This window comes from Pipistrellus hanaki (genome assembly GCF_964339955.1).
Source record: "Pipistrellus hanaki genome assembly, chromosome: 20".
NCBI lineage: Eukaryota > Metazoa > Chordata > Mammalia > Chiroptera > Vespertilionidae > Pipistrellus > Pipistrellus hanaki.
The window spans coordinates 1,999,639-2,015,863 of NC_140522.1; the positions used below are offsets into that span (position 1 = coordinate 1,999,639).

Consider the following 16,225-nt stretch of genomic DNA (forward strand, 5'->3'; position numbering starts at 1 on the left):
TTATGGAACCAAGGGTCTTATTCTTTTTGTTAACTGCATTCCCCATTCCCATTCCTGCCCGGGCCAATGATGGTGACAAATGTCATGGAAATCAATTGGAAAATTGAAATCGGGCATATTTTATTTGCCTTTGCTTGTTCCGTCTCATCACATACCATCTTTCAAGTCTTTTAACTCCCCTGTGGGTACTCTTTCTCCAAAATAACAGCCCTTGCTTTCTGCATTCAATTAACCCGCAGAGTTTACTGAAGACCCACAGCGAGCCTGCGCCGTGTTAAACAGTGCAGTCTGTAAGGAGAATCCACAATGACGGGTTCTATAGTCATTATTGGTTCACAAGCCATACATGGAGCGTGTCTCCTTCTTCTTTGGTCTTACCTTGAAAGAGATGATTTCTATACTCCAAGAACTTCCAGATTTAGGGAAATCAAATGAATACACATGAATCAATTAGCAACCAATGGATGATCACCGACCAATAAAATACTAAGTCCAGCCGAAACCGGTTTGGCTCAGTGGATAGAGCGTCGGCCTGCGGACTAAAAGGTCCCAGGTTCGATTCCGGTCAAGGGCATGTACCTTGGTTGCAGGCACATCCCCCGTAGGGGGTGTGCAGGAGGCAGCTGATCGATGTATCTCTCTCATCGATATTTCTAGCTCTCTATCCATCTCTCTTCCTCTCCGTAAAAAAAAAAAATCAATAAAATATATATTTTTTAAAAATATATTAAGTCCATGTGACCAAACCCTTCCACCAAGAGGGTGGTTCTGGGCTTCCTCTCTGCAGAGAGGCATCAAGTCACACCAGGTTTCAGGGAGAGACACCCTGCAATGTGGGCAGGGGCAGAGAGCAGGCGAGCGGACAGCTCTGCCAAGCTCGTGTCCCAAGACGTGAGATCCCAGCACAGAGCGAGGGATCCCGAGGAGTCCACTCACCGCAGCCTGCCTTCTCCCTGAGACACCGAGACGAGACTCGCCATGAGGATGCAGACAGAGCAAATATTTACACTCAGAGCAAACAAAAGAGGAGAAACCAACAGCAGCAGGAATCAGAAGCCACAAGGCCTCAGATGTGGGCCCACGGACGTCTCTGTCGGTGTGAAGCTGGGAGACTGGCTGCGCTTCCAGTGTTTCCAGTTCAGGGATCTCCGTGACCGGGAAATGGACGGGCGCACCGCCGGGGAATCTCCGCTTCGTTCACCAGGACCGGGCGATGGTCCTTTCCCTCCGGCCGCCCTCAAAGCTACTCTCAGCTCCACGCCACGTCTTCGCCGCGAGCAAAGGAGAGTCGGAACATATGTTATGTGGGGAATTCTTCCCAAGTCCTAGAAGTGCCCACGCATGTTTTACAACCAAGTATCAACTCCTAAATCCACTTGGTTAAAGAGCTTGTGTTCTGCATGATCCGAGAATGGGGTAAAACCTAAAAACAGAAACAAGGAGGGCCTTGTGTGAGTGTGTGTGTGGGGGTGGGGGGGTGGGGGGGGCAGAAAAGGAAAGGGAAATTTGGTAAGTCTCTCCTCCAGAAGCAGTAGTAGATCTATTTCTCTTCCATCCCACCCCCCCCCCCCCCGAAGTCATTCATTCATTCATTCATCCATTCATTCATTTATGTTAATCCTCACCCAAGGATATTTTCCCATTGGTTTTTCCCTGACCGGGAATCGAACCGTGACCTCCTGGTTCCTAGGTCATTGTTCAACCACTGAGCCACGCCAGCCGGGCATCCAGATTCCCAATCAGTTTGAGGCACTCCTGTAGGGTAAGGCAAAGAGAGAGCTCTCTATAGGTAGAGAGGGACATCGCTGAGAGAACATGAAAGAAAAATACCAGTTTGTACCCTGTTTCCCCGAAAATAAGACAGTGTCTTATATTAATTTTTGCTCCCAAAGGTGCACTAGGTCTTATTTTCAGGGGATGTCTTATTTTTCCATGAAGAAGAATACGGTACACATTTATGGTGAAATGAAAATAAAGGAAATTTATTACCTGTATACGGTACGGTAGTACGGTAGTTGTCAACACAAACCAGACAGACTGTGAATCCTACAGTATCAAGAATGTACTCATTTATTCAATGACAATCATGTCATCCTCTTCTGGAACATCATCCTAACAATCCAGTTCCTGAATTTCCTGGTGAATTTCCTGTGACTCCATTTCTTTCGGAATCAGTGGACCAAATCTCTCATGTTTAGCCTGGGGGGGGGGGGGGAGGGGCTTATTTTGGGGGGGATGCCTTATATTTCACTCAGAAGGAAACCTGTAAGTAGGTCTTATTTTCAGGAAAACACGGTACCAGAAAGGGGGGGAAGAATGCTGTAGGGCAGAGAAGACTTCTTCTCCTTACTGGAATCCAGAAGGGAGCTTCTAAATGAGTCTCCCTTGGTTAAGGGAGTTTCCTTATTCCATGAATTTCTGGGTAATAAGTTCAATTATCCCAATTATTTGTCGCCAAATCCAAATGAGGACTTAATAGGATGAACTAAAGGCCTTAACCACACTGGCTCCCAGATGTCTGTCATCATTTCAAAGGCCTGTCTGGGTCTGCGCTGAGCTTTCTTTAGAGGAGCAGACGCTAGCTCTAGAAAGCATCGCGTCAGTCCCTTCCGTGCGTCTGCTCATTGCCGCTCACGGGGTTTGGTTGCTAAGACAACGTGAATGGTTCTCCCATACTGTGAGGCTCCATTTGTGTTGGTGATGCTCAAGGAAAAATAGGACAGAAAGGACAGCATTCGACTCGGAGTCTTTCATTTTTATTTTATTATTTTAAAATATATTTTTATTGATTTTTTACAGCGAGGAAGAGAGAGGGATAGAGAGTTAGAAACATTGATGAGAGAGTATCATCGAACAGCTGCCTCCTGCACACCTCCTATTGGGGATGTGCCCGCAACCAAGGCAGATGCCCTTGACCGGAATCAAACTCGGGACCCTTCAGTCTGCAGGCTGACGCTATATCCACTGAGCCAAACTGGTTTCGGCTCCTCTCTCCTTCTAATCAGAGCTCATAAACCCGCCAACACGCACACACAAACACGGTGGACTCTGAACAGGAGAAATGGCAGTTCGAAACATTTTTACACCCCCCCCCCACCCCCTTGTTCTCTGTGGCTGCCCTAAACCAGGGTATTTTCTGTAAAAACCTGAGGAGACCCTAAAAAGCTGGTCCAAGAGCAGAGACACTCAATCAGGACTAATCGCCTTGAATGATATAAAATTGCCCTAATTGCCCGTAGGCAGGATTATGTTAAAGGATCTCAGCAGCCCTATACATGGCTTCGGGTTACACATAGAGGGTGTTATATGAGCAATTACATTTCCCCTTTAATGAAAATGAATGGCAGTTCCTATCAGGGCTACCGAGATGCACAGAAGACACTGCCAACAGCCCTACTCGGTGTGGCTCAGTGGATAGTGCGTCGGCCTGTGGACTGAAAGGTCCCAGGTTTCATTCCAGTCAAGGGCACATCCCCAGGGTGGGGCGTGCAGGAGGCAGCCGATCCATGATCCTCTCTCATCCTGGATGTCTCTATCTCTCCCTCCCTCTCCCTTCCTCTCTGAAAAATCAATAAATAGAATATTCTTTTTAAAGAAAATGCTGACAGCCAAAACTGGTGTGGCTCAGTGGATAGAGCGTCGGCCTGCCAACTGAAGGGTCCCAGGTTCAATTCCGGTCAAGGGCATGGACCTTGGCTGCGGGCACATCCCCGGCAGGGGGTGTGCAAGAGGCAGCTGCTGGTCGATGTTTCTCTCTCATCGATGTTTCTAGCTCTCTATCCCTCTCTCTTCCTCTCTGTAAAAAAAAAAAAAAAAATCAATGAAATATATTTTAAAAATAAATAAATAAAAGGGAAAAAAGAAAATGCTGACAGACTTAGCCCAAGACGAAGCCACAGGACGTGGCACAGGTGAGTCACCTGGGAGGTGTCCCCTCTCCCCAAGTGGACTTGATTCCCGTGTCCTGTCCCCCATTTCTCTTCTGTGTGCCTGCCTCGACTTCCCTGCCGCGTCTCCATCTCGCCAGTCTGGGTGCTTGAGGGTTGCTATTAGTAAGTACTGCTTAGCTAGTGGAACCGCTCACCGGGTTAAAAGGTAACAAGATAACTGACCCCATCCCGGGGGCTCAGGTTTCTCTCCAGCCCTCGTACGGAGGCCACTTCTTCGTGTGCTCGGAGCAGCAGTTTCGAGGTGCAGTTTTTAACCTGGCGCCACCCACACCCCCTTTTCCGCCGCGGGTCCACGTTGAGGGATTTCTGCTGGTGCTCAGGTCGTCTCTGGAAGCATCGGAGGAGGAGGAGGAGCAGCGTGCCTCCGTCCATCAGATGCTCCTCAAGGGGCTTCCGTGTGGGCCCAGAGAGTTGGCGCGGCCTCCAAGCCAGATGGGGTCAGAGCGGGCCTGAGGGGTCGGTAATAGAATCTGTAAATCAAAGCCGAGCTGGAGGAGAAGGCCCGGTAACCCGAGCCGGGCCGCGGCATGGATGCCAGCTGGAGCAGCTGCGCCAGCGCCCCTGGTGCCCTGCCCGGAGGGCCAGCAGGCCAGGGAGGACACGGGTTTAGATGCCACCGGGATTAGTGATGAGGGCAGCGAGCAGGTTGAGTAGCTTTGATTTCTGCAGAGACCAGCAGGTTACACTCAGGCGCTGGCGGTAAGGAGGGCCTCACAGAGAGTCACCCCAAACCACCCAGCCCAGCAGTCGGCAAACTCATGAGTCCACAGAGCCAAATGTCAACAGCACAACGACGGACATGTCTTTAGAGAGCCACATTATAAAAAAATATATTTTATTGATGTTTTACAGAGAGGAAGGGAGAGAAATAGAGAGTTAGAAACATCGATGAGAGAGAGTCATCGATCAGCTGCCTCCTGCACGCCCCCCTACTGGGGATGTGCCCGCAACCAAGGTACATGCCCTTGACCGGAATCGAACCCAGGACCCTTCAGTCCGCAGACTGACGCTCTATCCACTGAGCCAAACCAGTTTTGGCTAGAGAGCCACATTTTTTAAACTTAAACTCCTTCTAACGCCACTTCTTCAACACAGACTCGCCCAGGCCGTGGTGTTTTGTGGAAGAGCCACACTCAAGGGGCCCAAGAGCCACATGTGGCTTGCGAGCTGTAGTTTGCCGACCGCTGATATCCTATGCTTTCCCTGCGATGATGCTATTGAAAAGCAGACTCCGGCTGCCTCTGGGTGGTCAGCCCAGCACCAGGGCCCTGGAGTCGCTGGAGAAGAGTGGTGGATGCAATCAGGTCCTCAGGATGCCTCCCCCTCATCCCCGGAGCTCACATGTATGGCCGCCTAATGCTGATTAAGGATCTTGAGATGAGGAGATTGCCCTGGATAAAAGGCCCAATATAAATACAGGAGACCTTTAATACACACACACACACACACACACACACACACACACACACACTGAGTGGCCAGATGATGATGATCTCTGAACACATAATAATCTGGCCACTCAATATATATATATATAATTAGAGGCCCGGTGCATGAATTCGTGCATGGGTGGGGTCCAGCCAGCCTGGCCAGGGGGAGGAGACATGGACACTTGGCCGACCTGCCTGCTGGTCGAACTCCTGGTGGAGGGGACCATTTGCATATTAGCCTTTTATTCTATAGGATGACACGGAGCAGGAGGGATCTGCTGAGCAGTCTGAAGGCAGGAAGCCATGACATTTCTTGCCCGATGAGCATGGGATTGATGCTGATGTGGGAAATAGGAGGTGGTTTGTACAGAACCCAGCGTTACAGGGAGAAGGGGGAGTAGGAAAGTGAGGACCAGTCAGAGCCCCGGCCCACCAGCTTCTTCACATCTAACATAACTGAGATGCCTGAGAAAGGGAGGAGGTGGGGATTCACAGCCGCCGTGGGGGTTCCCAAGGTCACAGTCTCTCTGGAACACCAGTGGAGACCCAGGCCTGCCTGGCCCCCAACCCACGGACTCTCCACGCCTCTGAACTGCTCCTGGCATAGCTCCTTACCCCATTGCTTCAACGCCGTTATCGTAAGGTCACTTTGGGCTTGTGCTCAAGGGGCTGAGGCCCTGCTGATATGTCTATTTTGATCTTGGAACTCGTTCAGAAAATCACGGAAGGAAAAAGGGAGCGCAAAGAAAGGTCATCAAAAAGCAAACGTCTTTCAGCCTCGCGCGGCTCTTTTGTTTTGTGGGAAGGCCTTCTCCAAACCTAGGTTAGTAAGAAGGACTTCCTCAGTGACTTGCCCTGTTTCGTTAAATCTTGTGTCCAAATGGATTTTCCGTTGTCTTAGCACCGTTTATTGCCAGTCTATAATTCCTCACTCAAACGCCACCATAATTCTCCCTAACTATCCATACACTCCTGAGTCTTTTTCCCCCCCAAACCTCTTGTCCCATAAACAAATCAAAAGACAATGAACTGGATTTAAAAAAAAAAAAAAAAATGATTGCACCTGGCTGGCAGGGCTCAGCGGCTGAGCGTCAACCTATGAACAAGGAGGTCACGGTTCGATTCCCTGTGAGGGCTCCATCCCCAGTAGAGGGCGAGCAGGAGGCAGCTGATCAATGATTCTCTCTCATCACTGAGGTTTCTCTCTCTCTTTTCCTCTCCCTTCTCTGAAATCAATATAAATATATTTTTAAATTGTATAAAAAAGGCCCTGGCTGGTTTGGCTCAGTGGGTAGAGTGTTGCCTGTGGACTGAGGGGTACCGAGTTTGATTCCGGTTTAAGAGCATCTGCCCGGGTTTTGGGCTCTATCTCCAGTGGGGGTTTGGAGGGTGTGGTGTGCAGGAGGCAGCTGATCAATGATTCTCTCTCATCATTGATGTTTCTCTCTCTCTCTCTCTCTCTCTCTTCCTCTTCCTCTTCCTTCCTCTTTGAGATCAATAAACATATATTTTAAATAAATATCACCTTCTTTAAAGAAGAGTCATTGTTTCATCTTCAAAAAAAAATGTCTTGCCGAAACCGGTTTGGCTCAGTGGTAGAGCGTCGGTCTGCAGACTGAAAGGTCCCAGGTTCGATTCCGGTCAAGGGCATGTACCTTGGTTGCGGGCACATCCCCAGTAGGGGGTGTGCAAGAGGCAGCTGGTCAATGTTTCTCTCTCATCGACGTTTCTAACTCTCTATCTCTCTCCCTTCCTCCTCTCTGTAAAATATCAATAAAATATATATTTTTTTAAAAAAAATGTCTTTAGGGAGTGCGAGGAAATATCTCTGATATCTGCCTGTTCCTTTTGTCTCTTTCCTGGTGGCCCATGGACCATGTGAAACACTCAAGGTCATAGTTATCGACTGTTTCCGAGTACACGGAGCGTTCCCTCCGGGAAGGGAACTCCGAACAATGGAGCCAAAGGGAAGCATGAAGTCACCATGTGTACCGTATGTGACCAAGCAGGCTTTGGCCTTGGCAAACATCACAGGGAATTGTCCCCTGACTCGCCAGGAGTCCCAGAGAATGGAAGGCAGTGTTTTCTCAGGCGCAAGGACAAACACGGTCGGGAGGGGTGACTGATAGGGCAGAGGTGCCTTTGGCTGAGGACTCCTGACAGCCGTGACTTTAGAAGCCGAAGGACCTAAGAGAGTTCTCTGGAACCATTCGCTGAGTCGACCGTAACTTCTCGCTGTTAGCCACGCCTGCTCCATGCCGCCACTAGATGTTGACAGAAAGGCAGTACAACGGTACTGACCCTTGAACCTCTCCCCCACCTTCTTGATTGCCACGGTCCCAAGGAGACCTCACCAAGGGAAAGCACTCAACAGAGCGTGGGATGAAGCCAAGTTCATTGTGATCAAGGCAAGACTCCGGCCAGTCTTACTCAGGGCGTTCCCTGCAGGGGCGTTCAAGAGTCTATGCATGCTGTATTTTCTCTTCTCTTCTCTTCTCTTCTCTTCTCTCTCTCTCTCTCTCTCTCTCTCTCTCTCTCTCTAACTTTATTGGTTTTTATAGAGCAAGGAAAGATGTGGGATAGAGAGAGAGAAACATCAACAAGTGAGAAACATCATCAATCAGCTGCCTCCTGCACGCCCCACACCAGGGATCAATCCCACAACCCGGGCATGTGCCCTGACTGGGAATTGAACTATGACCTTCCGGTTTAATAGGTCGACACTCAATCACTGAGCAATGAAAGCCGAGCCTAAAATGTTTTGTTTTCTTTTTTTAAGGTTTCCTTATAGATGCTGATCTGATATTACTCCTTAAAAAAAAAAAAAAAAAAAAAAGTCTAATGAAATTCCCCAAAGATAAGTAAGCTTAGGGAATAACAGAAGAATAATAAATCACCAATATCTATTCAATGCCCCATATTGATAAAGACCAAACACAGTGGATTTTCATCATCACACATATCCGTTGACGACGTGGTTGCTGATAATCGGGGATATTTGGCCTGGGGATATTTCTCTTGCTTCTAAAGGATCGCTGTTGAGATTCAGGCTTGGAGAGAACTCAGTGACCTTGACTCCACACCGAACTTCTCAGAAGCCCACGGAGCCCGCTGGGGGCAGGCGAGGGGCAGACTGCATGGGAGGTCTACCATCCCGGCTCAGCTCTTTTCCCTCCTAAGAAAGGTCCGTGATTCTGGGGACTGAGATCTAGAAACCTCTGGGAGCCAGAAGAGTCATCACCTAGTAATTTAGCATCAACTCTGTGGTTGGGTGGTGGTTCTTTTCATGTCGGAGGGAAGGAGCTGTTCAAACAGCGTCGCTGGTTTGAAACCCATCCAGAGCCAATGCCAACGCCGAGTGGGCTGCCTGAAACCCACACATCGTTTCCTTCAGACAAGAGATAATGATGCCCTAATGAGCATTACCCCTTACTGCCCTCCCTGGAACTCAGCCCCGGGAGGAACACCCACAAGACAAAATTGTTCGCCCCAACATTTACGATATTTTGCAATGACCCCTATCCCCTTTTCTTTAAGTGCCTGTCCTAGCGCTGTTAAGTATGTGTGTTGTTTAACTCCCAGATTCCGACCTCCTAGGATCTCAGAAGTGCCCTCCCAGAGAGAGACAGGAAATGAGGAAATGAGGGGAAATAAGAGAACCCTCGCGGATCCAGAATACCGCCAAGGAACGTAACGCGCTCCTGAGATGTTGTCAGATTCTGAGGTGTCCTGACCTCGTCCAAGAGGGGGAAGTGACAGAGATGAATATTTGAAGTCATGGAGAGGGAACGGGAGGTAGGAAGAAGTTGGACTGAAGGTCCCTTTCATTAAAAAAAGCGTGTAATCCCTCACTGGTTTGGCTCAGAAGTAATTTTTAAATATATATATATATATATATATATATATATATATATATATATATATATTATTGATTTTTCACAGAGAGGAAGAGAGAGGGATGGAAAGTTAGAAATATCAATGAGAGAGAATCATCGACCAGCTGCCTCTTGCACACCCCCTACTGGGGATGTGCCCGCAACCACGGTACATGCCCTTGACCGGAATCGAACCTGGGACCTTTCAGTCCGCAGGCCGACGCTCTATCCATTGAGCCAAACCGGTTTCAGCTCAGAAGTAATTTTTATCCTCTCCAGCGACTCCATTTATAACTCGCTCAGAGTGAATTCTTACGTATTCAGAAAGCTTAATGGATTATGGTTTATCAGCAACCATTTTTTTTTATAGATATATTTTTATTGACTTCAGAGAGGAAGGGAGAGGGAAAGAGAGAGAAATGCATCCATGATGAGAGAGAATCATTCATTGGCTGCCTCCTGCATGCCCCCTACTGGGGATGGAGCCCACAACCTGGGCATGTGCCCTGACCGGGAATCGAACCGTGACCTCCTGGTTCATACGTTCACGCTCAACCACTGAACCACGAAAGCTGGGCTTGCAGCAGAATTTAAAAGCATAATAAACATGAGGAACTGCACATTATCTTCCCTCCTTCTCCACTGCGATCTTGTCCGCATCCGCAGCACAGCTCTGAGAGTCCTCCCACCAAGATGATCTCCATCGATCCGGGAGACCTATGACCCTTCACCTCACCTGACTTCGTGGCCACTCCTGCCCTTCCTCGGCCAGCTTTGTAGATTTCTACAGGAAATGCCTTGAAAAACTTGTGTTCCCAGACTTCCACCCTCTCTTCCCGCTTTTCCCTTCACTGTACCCCCAGGTCAGTGGTCAGCAAACTCATCCGTCCGCAGAGCCAAATATCAGCAGCATGATGGACATGTCTGGAGAGCCGAATTTTTTAAACGTGAACGTCTTCTAATGCCACTTCTTCCACACAGACTCGCCCGGGCCATGGTATTTTGTGGAAGAGCCACACTCAAGGGGGTCAAAGAGCCACATGTGGCTTGAGAGCCTCAGTTTGCCTGAGAAGGTGTCTACAAGGGGGCAGGCAGGACTCAGTTCCTGACACTTCCGGTCTTCTCTTCTTCCTCTTCTTCCGCCCATCCACCCTGCTCTCACTGTATGCACTGCCTGAGGTACAGTAAAGGCCCCAGGGCAGCACACAGAAGGACAATCCTAAATATTGGTGTTCTCACTGGAAAGCAGATGACTCATAAGTAAACCCTCTCCCAAGCTAGCTTGCTTCCAATGATTTGCTTGAAATCAAAATGGAAGGAGGCTCTCATTAAACTGTCAACCGTTATATCACCCAAAATAACTTTTTGTGATGACTGCTCTGTGATTTTTCACACTAGTAAGTCTGGAAAAATACTTTTTTTTTTTTAATGGAGACGTTTGTTGCTATTAAAACCCACATTTTTTTTTTATTATTATTATGTTCTGTTTCTGTGCAGGCATTTCTTTAGGATATGGTTAACTCATTGTCTTAACACAATCAAGCTTTCCGTTGCCTCCCATTAGTCCAGTCTACCTCTGCTGCGAAGACTGGACTTTCCTCTCCTTAGTCATCAGATCCTTGCAAAACCTCAACCAAAAACCGGACCAATGATTTTTTCCTGGCTGTTCCTCACATCTCATGGTCCCAGTGCATCCTTGCCCATTTGCAAGGAGAGTAGACTAACCACTGTCTTGGACCAATCAACTTTCTACTTCATGGTTTGTGGAGGAGACTATGAAGAAATTGCCTGGCCCATGTGGTTCAATGGTTGGCCTGGACCTATGAACCAGGAGGTCATGGTTCGATTCCCAGTCAGGGCACACGCCCAGGTTGTGGGCTCGATCCCCAGTAGGGGGTATGCAGGAGGCAGCCGATCGATGATTTTTTCTCATCATGGATGTTTCTATCTCACTCTCCCTCTCCCTTCCTCTCTGAAGTCAATCAAAATGTATTCTAAAAAAAAATAGAAGGAGATGGCAAAATGAATTCGGGAAACACTAATATTATTTTCATCTGGATGGTGGGTCCCTAGGGTCTATTACATCTTTCTCTGCCTCTCCCTTCCTGGCTGAAATCAATGAAGATACTTTTTATTTATTTTTATTTTAAAAAATTATTTATTTATTTAAGACTAAGTTACTCATTGATTTGTTGAGTTTCTAACATTTGTTGTTTTCTTTCTTTCTTTCTTTTTTAGTATATTTTATTGATTTTTTTACAGAGAGGAACAGAGGGATAGAGAATTAGAAACATCGATGAGAGAGAAACATCCATCAGCTGCCTCTTGCACACCCCCTACCGGGGATGTGCCCGCAACCAAGGTCCATGCCCTTGACCGGAATCGAACCTGGGACCCTTCAGTCCGCAGGCAGACGCTCTATCCACTGAGCCACACGGGTTTTGGCAACTCGTAGAGTTTTCGATCTGAACACGCTCTAGCCTTGTTCTCCCTGACAACACCCCAGACCTGCGGGGTGAAAGCTGGCATTTTTGAACCCATCGCAGCCTCCCGGGAAGCTGGTGCTGGAACCAGGCGCTCAGGGGCACATTCCAGTCCGTGAAAGACTCTGTCAGTCTTTCCTGGCGGGCCCTCGCACATGTGGGGTTGTGTTTACGCAGGACGTGAATAATTTCGGAAATTGCTAAGACGGAACCAAGCATACTTTCTTTTTAAGAGACTATGGAGATCGCAAATCATTCTGCAAATCTAATAAGCTGCGTGGGCTGGGCAGGTCAGTCCCCGACGCCTGCCATGAGCCTGCTGGACGGGCAAAGAGGAGGAGGCGGCGGGGAGGCCCGGAGACAGGGATGGGGACGGCGGCTCCCGTGAGGGCTGGGCCCCTGGAAAAGAACGTGGACGCTGAGGGCGTTGCTGGAATTTACAAGGCTTATCACAGCGCTCGTCCAGATTAAACACTCAACAGACTCCTGTGAAGGCATCCCGGCTGGTGACAGGCAGAAGCCTCTTGGGTCTGAGACTAACAACGGTGACTCAGAGAAATATGTCAGCTTAGATGTCTTTATCCTGCCCCTTGCGTCCCTGGGACTCCGTTATCTTATAACTGGAAGTTCCTAGCGTTTGACCGTCTATCAAACAACCTATCTAGCTTAGATATTTTTTTTTAATATATTTTATTTTTTACAGAGAGGAAGAGAGAGGGATAGAGATTTAGAAACATCGATGAGAGAGAATCATTGATCAGCTGCCTCTTGCACAACCCCTACTTGGGGATGTGCCTGCAACCAAGGTATAATACATGCCCTTGACAGGAATTGAACCTGGGACCTTTCAGTCCGCAGGCCGACGCTCTATCCACTGAGCCACACCGGTTTCGGCTAGCTTAGATATTTTAAGATAATTATTTTTTGTAACCTTTATTGTTGAAAGTATCACGTAGGTCCCCCTTTTCCCACCCATTGAATTCCAGCCCACTGCCACTTCTTACCCCAGGCCTTCACCTCCCTATTGTCTGTGTCCAGGGCGGGGGGGGGGTGCATCTATGCACACAAGATCTTTGGTGGATCTCTTCCCACTCCCCCACCCTCCCCCACCCACCGTCCCTCCGTGACCTGACCGTCTGCTCCATGCTTCTATGCCTTCGGGTCTATTGTGTTCATCGGATTATGTTGTTCATTTTATTCCACACGAGGACAATCGTTTTTAACAGAGAGGCAGCTATTTGCACCCGGACTGGCATGTGCGGGCTCCATCCCCAGTGCTGGGCGTGCAGGAGGCAGCCCGTCCATGACTCCCTCTCCTCATTGATGTTTCTCTCTCTCTCTCTCTCCCCCTCTCCCTTTCTCTCTGGTGCTCCTCTCCTTGCAGGGATGTCCTGGAAGCTCTGGCTGACCTTGACCCTGGCGGCCGCACTGGTGAGGGCGGCCGATGGCAGGAAGAACCGGCCTGCGGGCGCCATCCCCTCGCCCTACAAGGACGGAGGAGGAGGAGGAGGAGGCGGAGGAGGAGGAGGAGGAGGAGGAGGCAGCAACAACTCGGAGCGCTGGCAGCACCCGGTCAGGGAGGTCAAGGAGGTGCTGGCGTCCAGCCAGGAGGCGCTGGTGGTCACGGAGCGCAGGTACCTGAGGAGCGACTGGTGCAAGACGCAGCCGCTGCGGCAGACGGTGGGCGCCGAGGGCTGCCGCAGCCGCACAGTGCTCAACCGCTTCTGCTACGGCCAGTGCAACTCCTTCTACATCCCGCGCCAGGCCCGCCGCCCCGAGGAGGCCGCCTCCTTCCAGTCCTGCGCCTTCTGCCGGCCCCAGCGGGTGGCCTCGGTGCTGGTGGAGCTGGACTGCCCCGGCCTGGACCCGCCCTTCCGGCTCAAGAAGATCCAGAAGGTGAAGCAGTGCAGGTGCATGTCCGTGAACCTGGGCGGCTCGGACAAGCAGTGAGGGCGCACCGGCCCCGGGACGCACCGGCCACCACCGGCCCCTCCGTCCCTGTCCTCGAACCCGCTCTCCTTGGGGAGGATCGTGTCCTGGTTGCAGCTTGGCTGATGGGTGTGGGGGGCCGGCCCCGGGCCTCCGGGCTGCACCCCGGATCCGGAGGAGGAGGCCGGACCGGTACCCGGGGGTCTTGATGCTTCCACCGTGTGGAAAGGGGCCGTTGCCCTGGCCTGGCCTGCACTCCAGCTCGCCCTCTGCCTCCCGAAGTGAAGGATGCACGTCCTCTCAACCTTCTGCTGCTGGACCCTGTCCCCCTGGTCCCCATGGCTGGGGCTGCCCTCTGGCTGCTGAGCTGTGGATTTGGAGGAGCTGCTTATGGGCAGGAGTTCCAGTCCCCTGAGGCCAAGAATTGGTGGCCACAGCGGCTTCCCTGAGGACCTTGCTCACAGCAGGCCATGCTCCCCCCGCCCCCAGCCCCCTTCACCTGCCTCACTCCCCCTCCCCCCCCCCAACAACGGACTCCAGATGGACGCTGGTGTGCATGCTGTCATCGCTGCCGTCCGCATGTTATCACACACACGGCCTGCAGGGCGGCGCCCTAGGGGGTCATGCCTGACCTGTATGTACCCCATAGAGCTGTTCCCAAGTGTTCTTTCTGGGTTTGGTTCTCCTACTGGTTCACGGGTTTGGACTCGGGCTCGGCAGCGGGTCCTGGGTCAGGACCAGAGCAGGAGGCTGGTGGGCCCAGGCGGTGTCTGACTCAGAAATACGGCCTGGCAGCGGGTGCCTGCTCCGGATCAGGAAGGGGGGTGAGGGAGGAGTGGTGGTCTCACACTGAATGGAAGGAATGTAGCCTCCAGGTTGGGGTGCAGGGGTGCGGGGAGGCGGGAACCTCGGGAAATTGTTCATCTTTCCCATGCCTCTGCAGAGTGAGAAGGTCCGCTATTTCACTGCCACGGCACTAAGCAAACACTATTTTAAAATAGAGAACTATTTAAGAAGGCAAGGAGTTGGGTCACGTAGTGGTCTAGGCCAGTGGTTGGCACACTCATTTGTCCACAGAGCCCAATAGCAACAGCACGACGATGGACATGTCTCTGGAGAGCCACATTTTTTTAAACGTAAACTTCTTCCGAAGCCACGTCTTCCACACAGACTCGCCCAGGCCGTGGTGTTCTGTGGAAGAGCCGCCCTCCAGGGGCCAAAGGGCTATGATGTGTCCAGTGGGAATCTGTGAACTCCCAGAAAGCCATGGGCTTCCTCTTCAAAGAACAGATTCCCGCCTACAAGACGGGCACCCTTAGGCCAGCTTGCATATTTTTTCTCTCGTGAATTCTTGAGGTTCTCACGCTGTGGTCTCTTGACGGAAGGAAGTGGACATCGTTTAGTTTCCTGAAAAAAATATATTATTTTTTACTCTGCTAAATGGCCCCCACCGGAAGGTTCCCTGTGCGTGGTGTTTATGGAATCTGGTCCAGGCGAACGAGATTCCAACCTGATGGGGGGGGAAGGAGCGTGCTCAGAACGGTTTTCCCTGGCAATCCCCAAGCCCCGGGCCCTAGACGCTCCCCCGGGGACCTCAGGAAGGCCTGTGAGTTACCCGGATGGGGGAGACGTGGAGACCGAGGCTCCCTGGCATGAGACAGCGATGGAGGAGGATCTAGACACACACCCCTGGAGAGCACGGATTCGGTGGGCGTGGCGTGTCCGGGCATCCGTGGCCACCCCCTGCCTTATCAGTTTCATTTCCGTTATTTCTGAAACGCCCCAAGATCTGAGCAGGATGTGCGGTTTGTGATAGAGCCCTCGGGGTTCCGAAATGGGCCCAAAGGCAGGACATTCGCATGTAGTGGGAAACCTCAGGTCAGACTCAGGCAGAACACGCTGCAGAGAAGCCGGGAGGGAAAGTGGTCCATGTGATTGGGATGGAGGCCGATGGAGAGGAAGAGGAGGAGGGGAGGGGAGGGGAGGGAAAGTGAGGGCAGGGCATCCTCTGGTCAAACTGCCACGCCACCCCCTGTGATTGTAGAAGCACAGAACCCAGGCCCATAGGGGAAGGATGAAGGGTGCGCTCAGAGGACAAACACCAGCTCACTCGCTGAGCCCGACTGTGGGTAGAGCAATGGAAGCAATATGATATGCTGCAATGTGGGTTCTTGTCTGTACAAAGTTTACCTTCTGACGGCTCCAATTGTATTTAATTGTGTGTGTTGGGTTTTTTTGTTGTTGTTGTTATAAATGAAGGAAAGCTATACGTATAATGTAATTATTTTATAGGTGTACTATTAAATTATAGAACAAATGAAGAGGCTCTAGGATTCTGTGGGGTCTTGGTGTGGTGTGCCGTGAGGGAGGAAGGGTGAGCTTGGCTCCGGGGACGCCCAGGAGTGCTGTGCGTTAGGAGGGCTTCTGTCTGGCCGCGGGGAGTCGAACCCCTGGCCCGCATCACGGGGTCGCCCACCTTTGAGGCCGGCCAGCGTCAGAGAGATTCAGAAGCAGGCGTCCAAGAGCAGAAGGGCTGGGGGTGGCTCTCAACCCTGGTC

The 16,225-nt window shown here is 50.8% G+C and overlaps 1 protein-coding gene across 2 annotated transcripts in view; it reads left to right on the forward strand.

Moving 5' to 3' along the window:
* The window catches only part of GREM2 (gremlin 2, DAN family BMP antagonist), a 35,388-nt gene extending 19,385 nt beyond the window's left edge, over positions 1–16,003 (forward strand). The window contains exons 1-2 of one of the 2 annotated variants that reach the window (XM_084868795.1): positions 10,234–10,328; positions 13,123–16,003. In XM_084868795.1, the coding sequence (XP_084724921.1) occupies positions 13,125–13,688 (564 nt within the window). In that variant the 5' untranslated portion in view covers positions 10,234–10,328; positions 13,123–13,124 and the 3' untranslated portion in view covers positions 13,689–16,003. Of the gene's footprint in view, positions 1–10,233; positions 10,329–13,122 lie in introns of those variants that run through there. The other variant, XM_084868794.1, reaches the window with a different exon arrangement.
* The last annotated feature ends 222 nt before the right edge of the window (positions 16,004–16,225 follow it).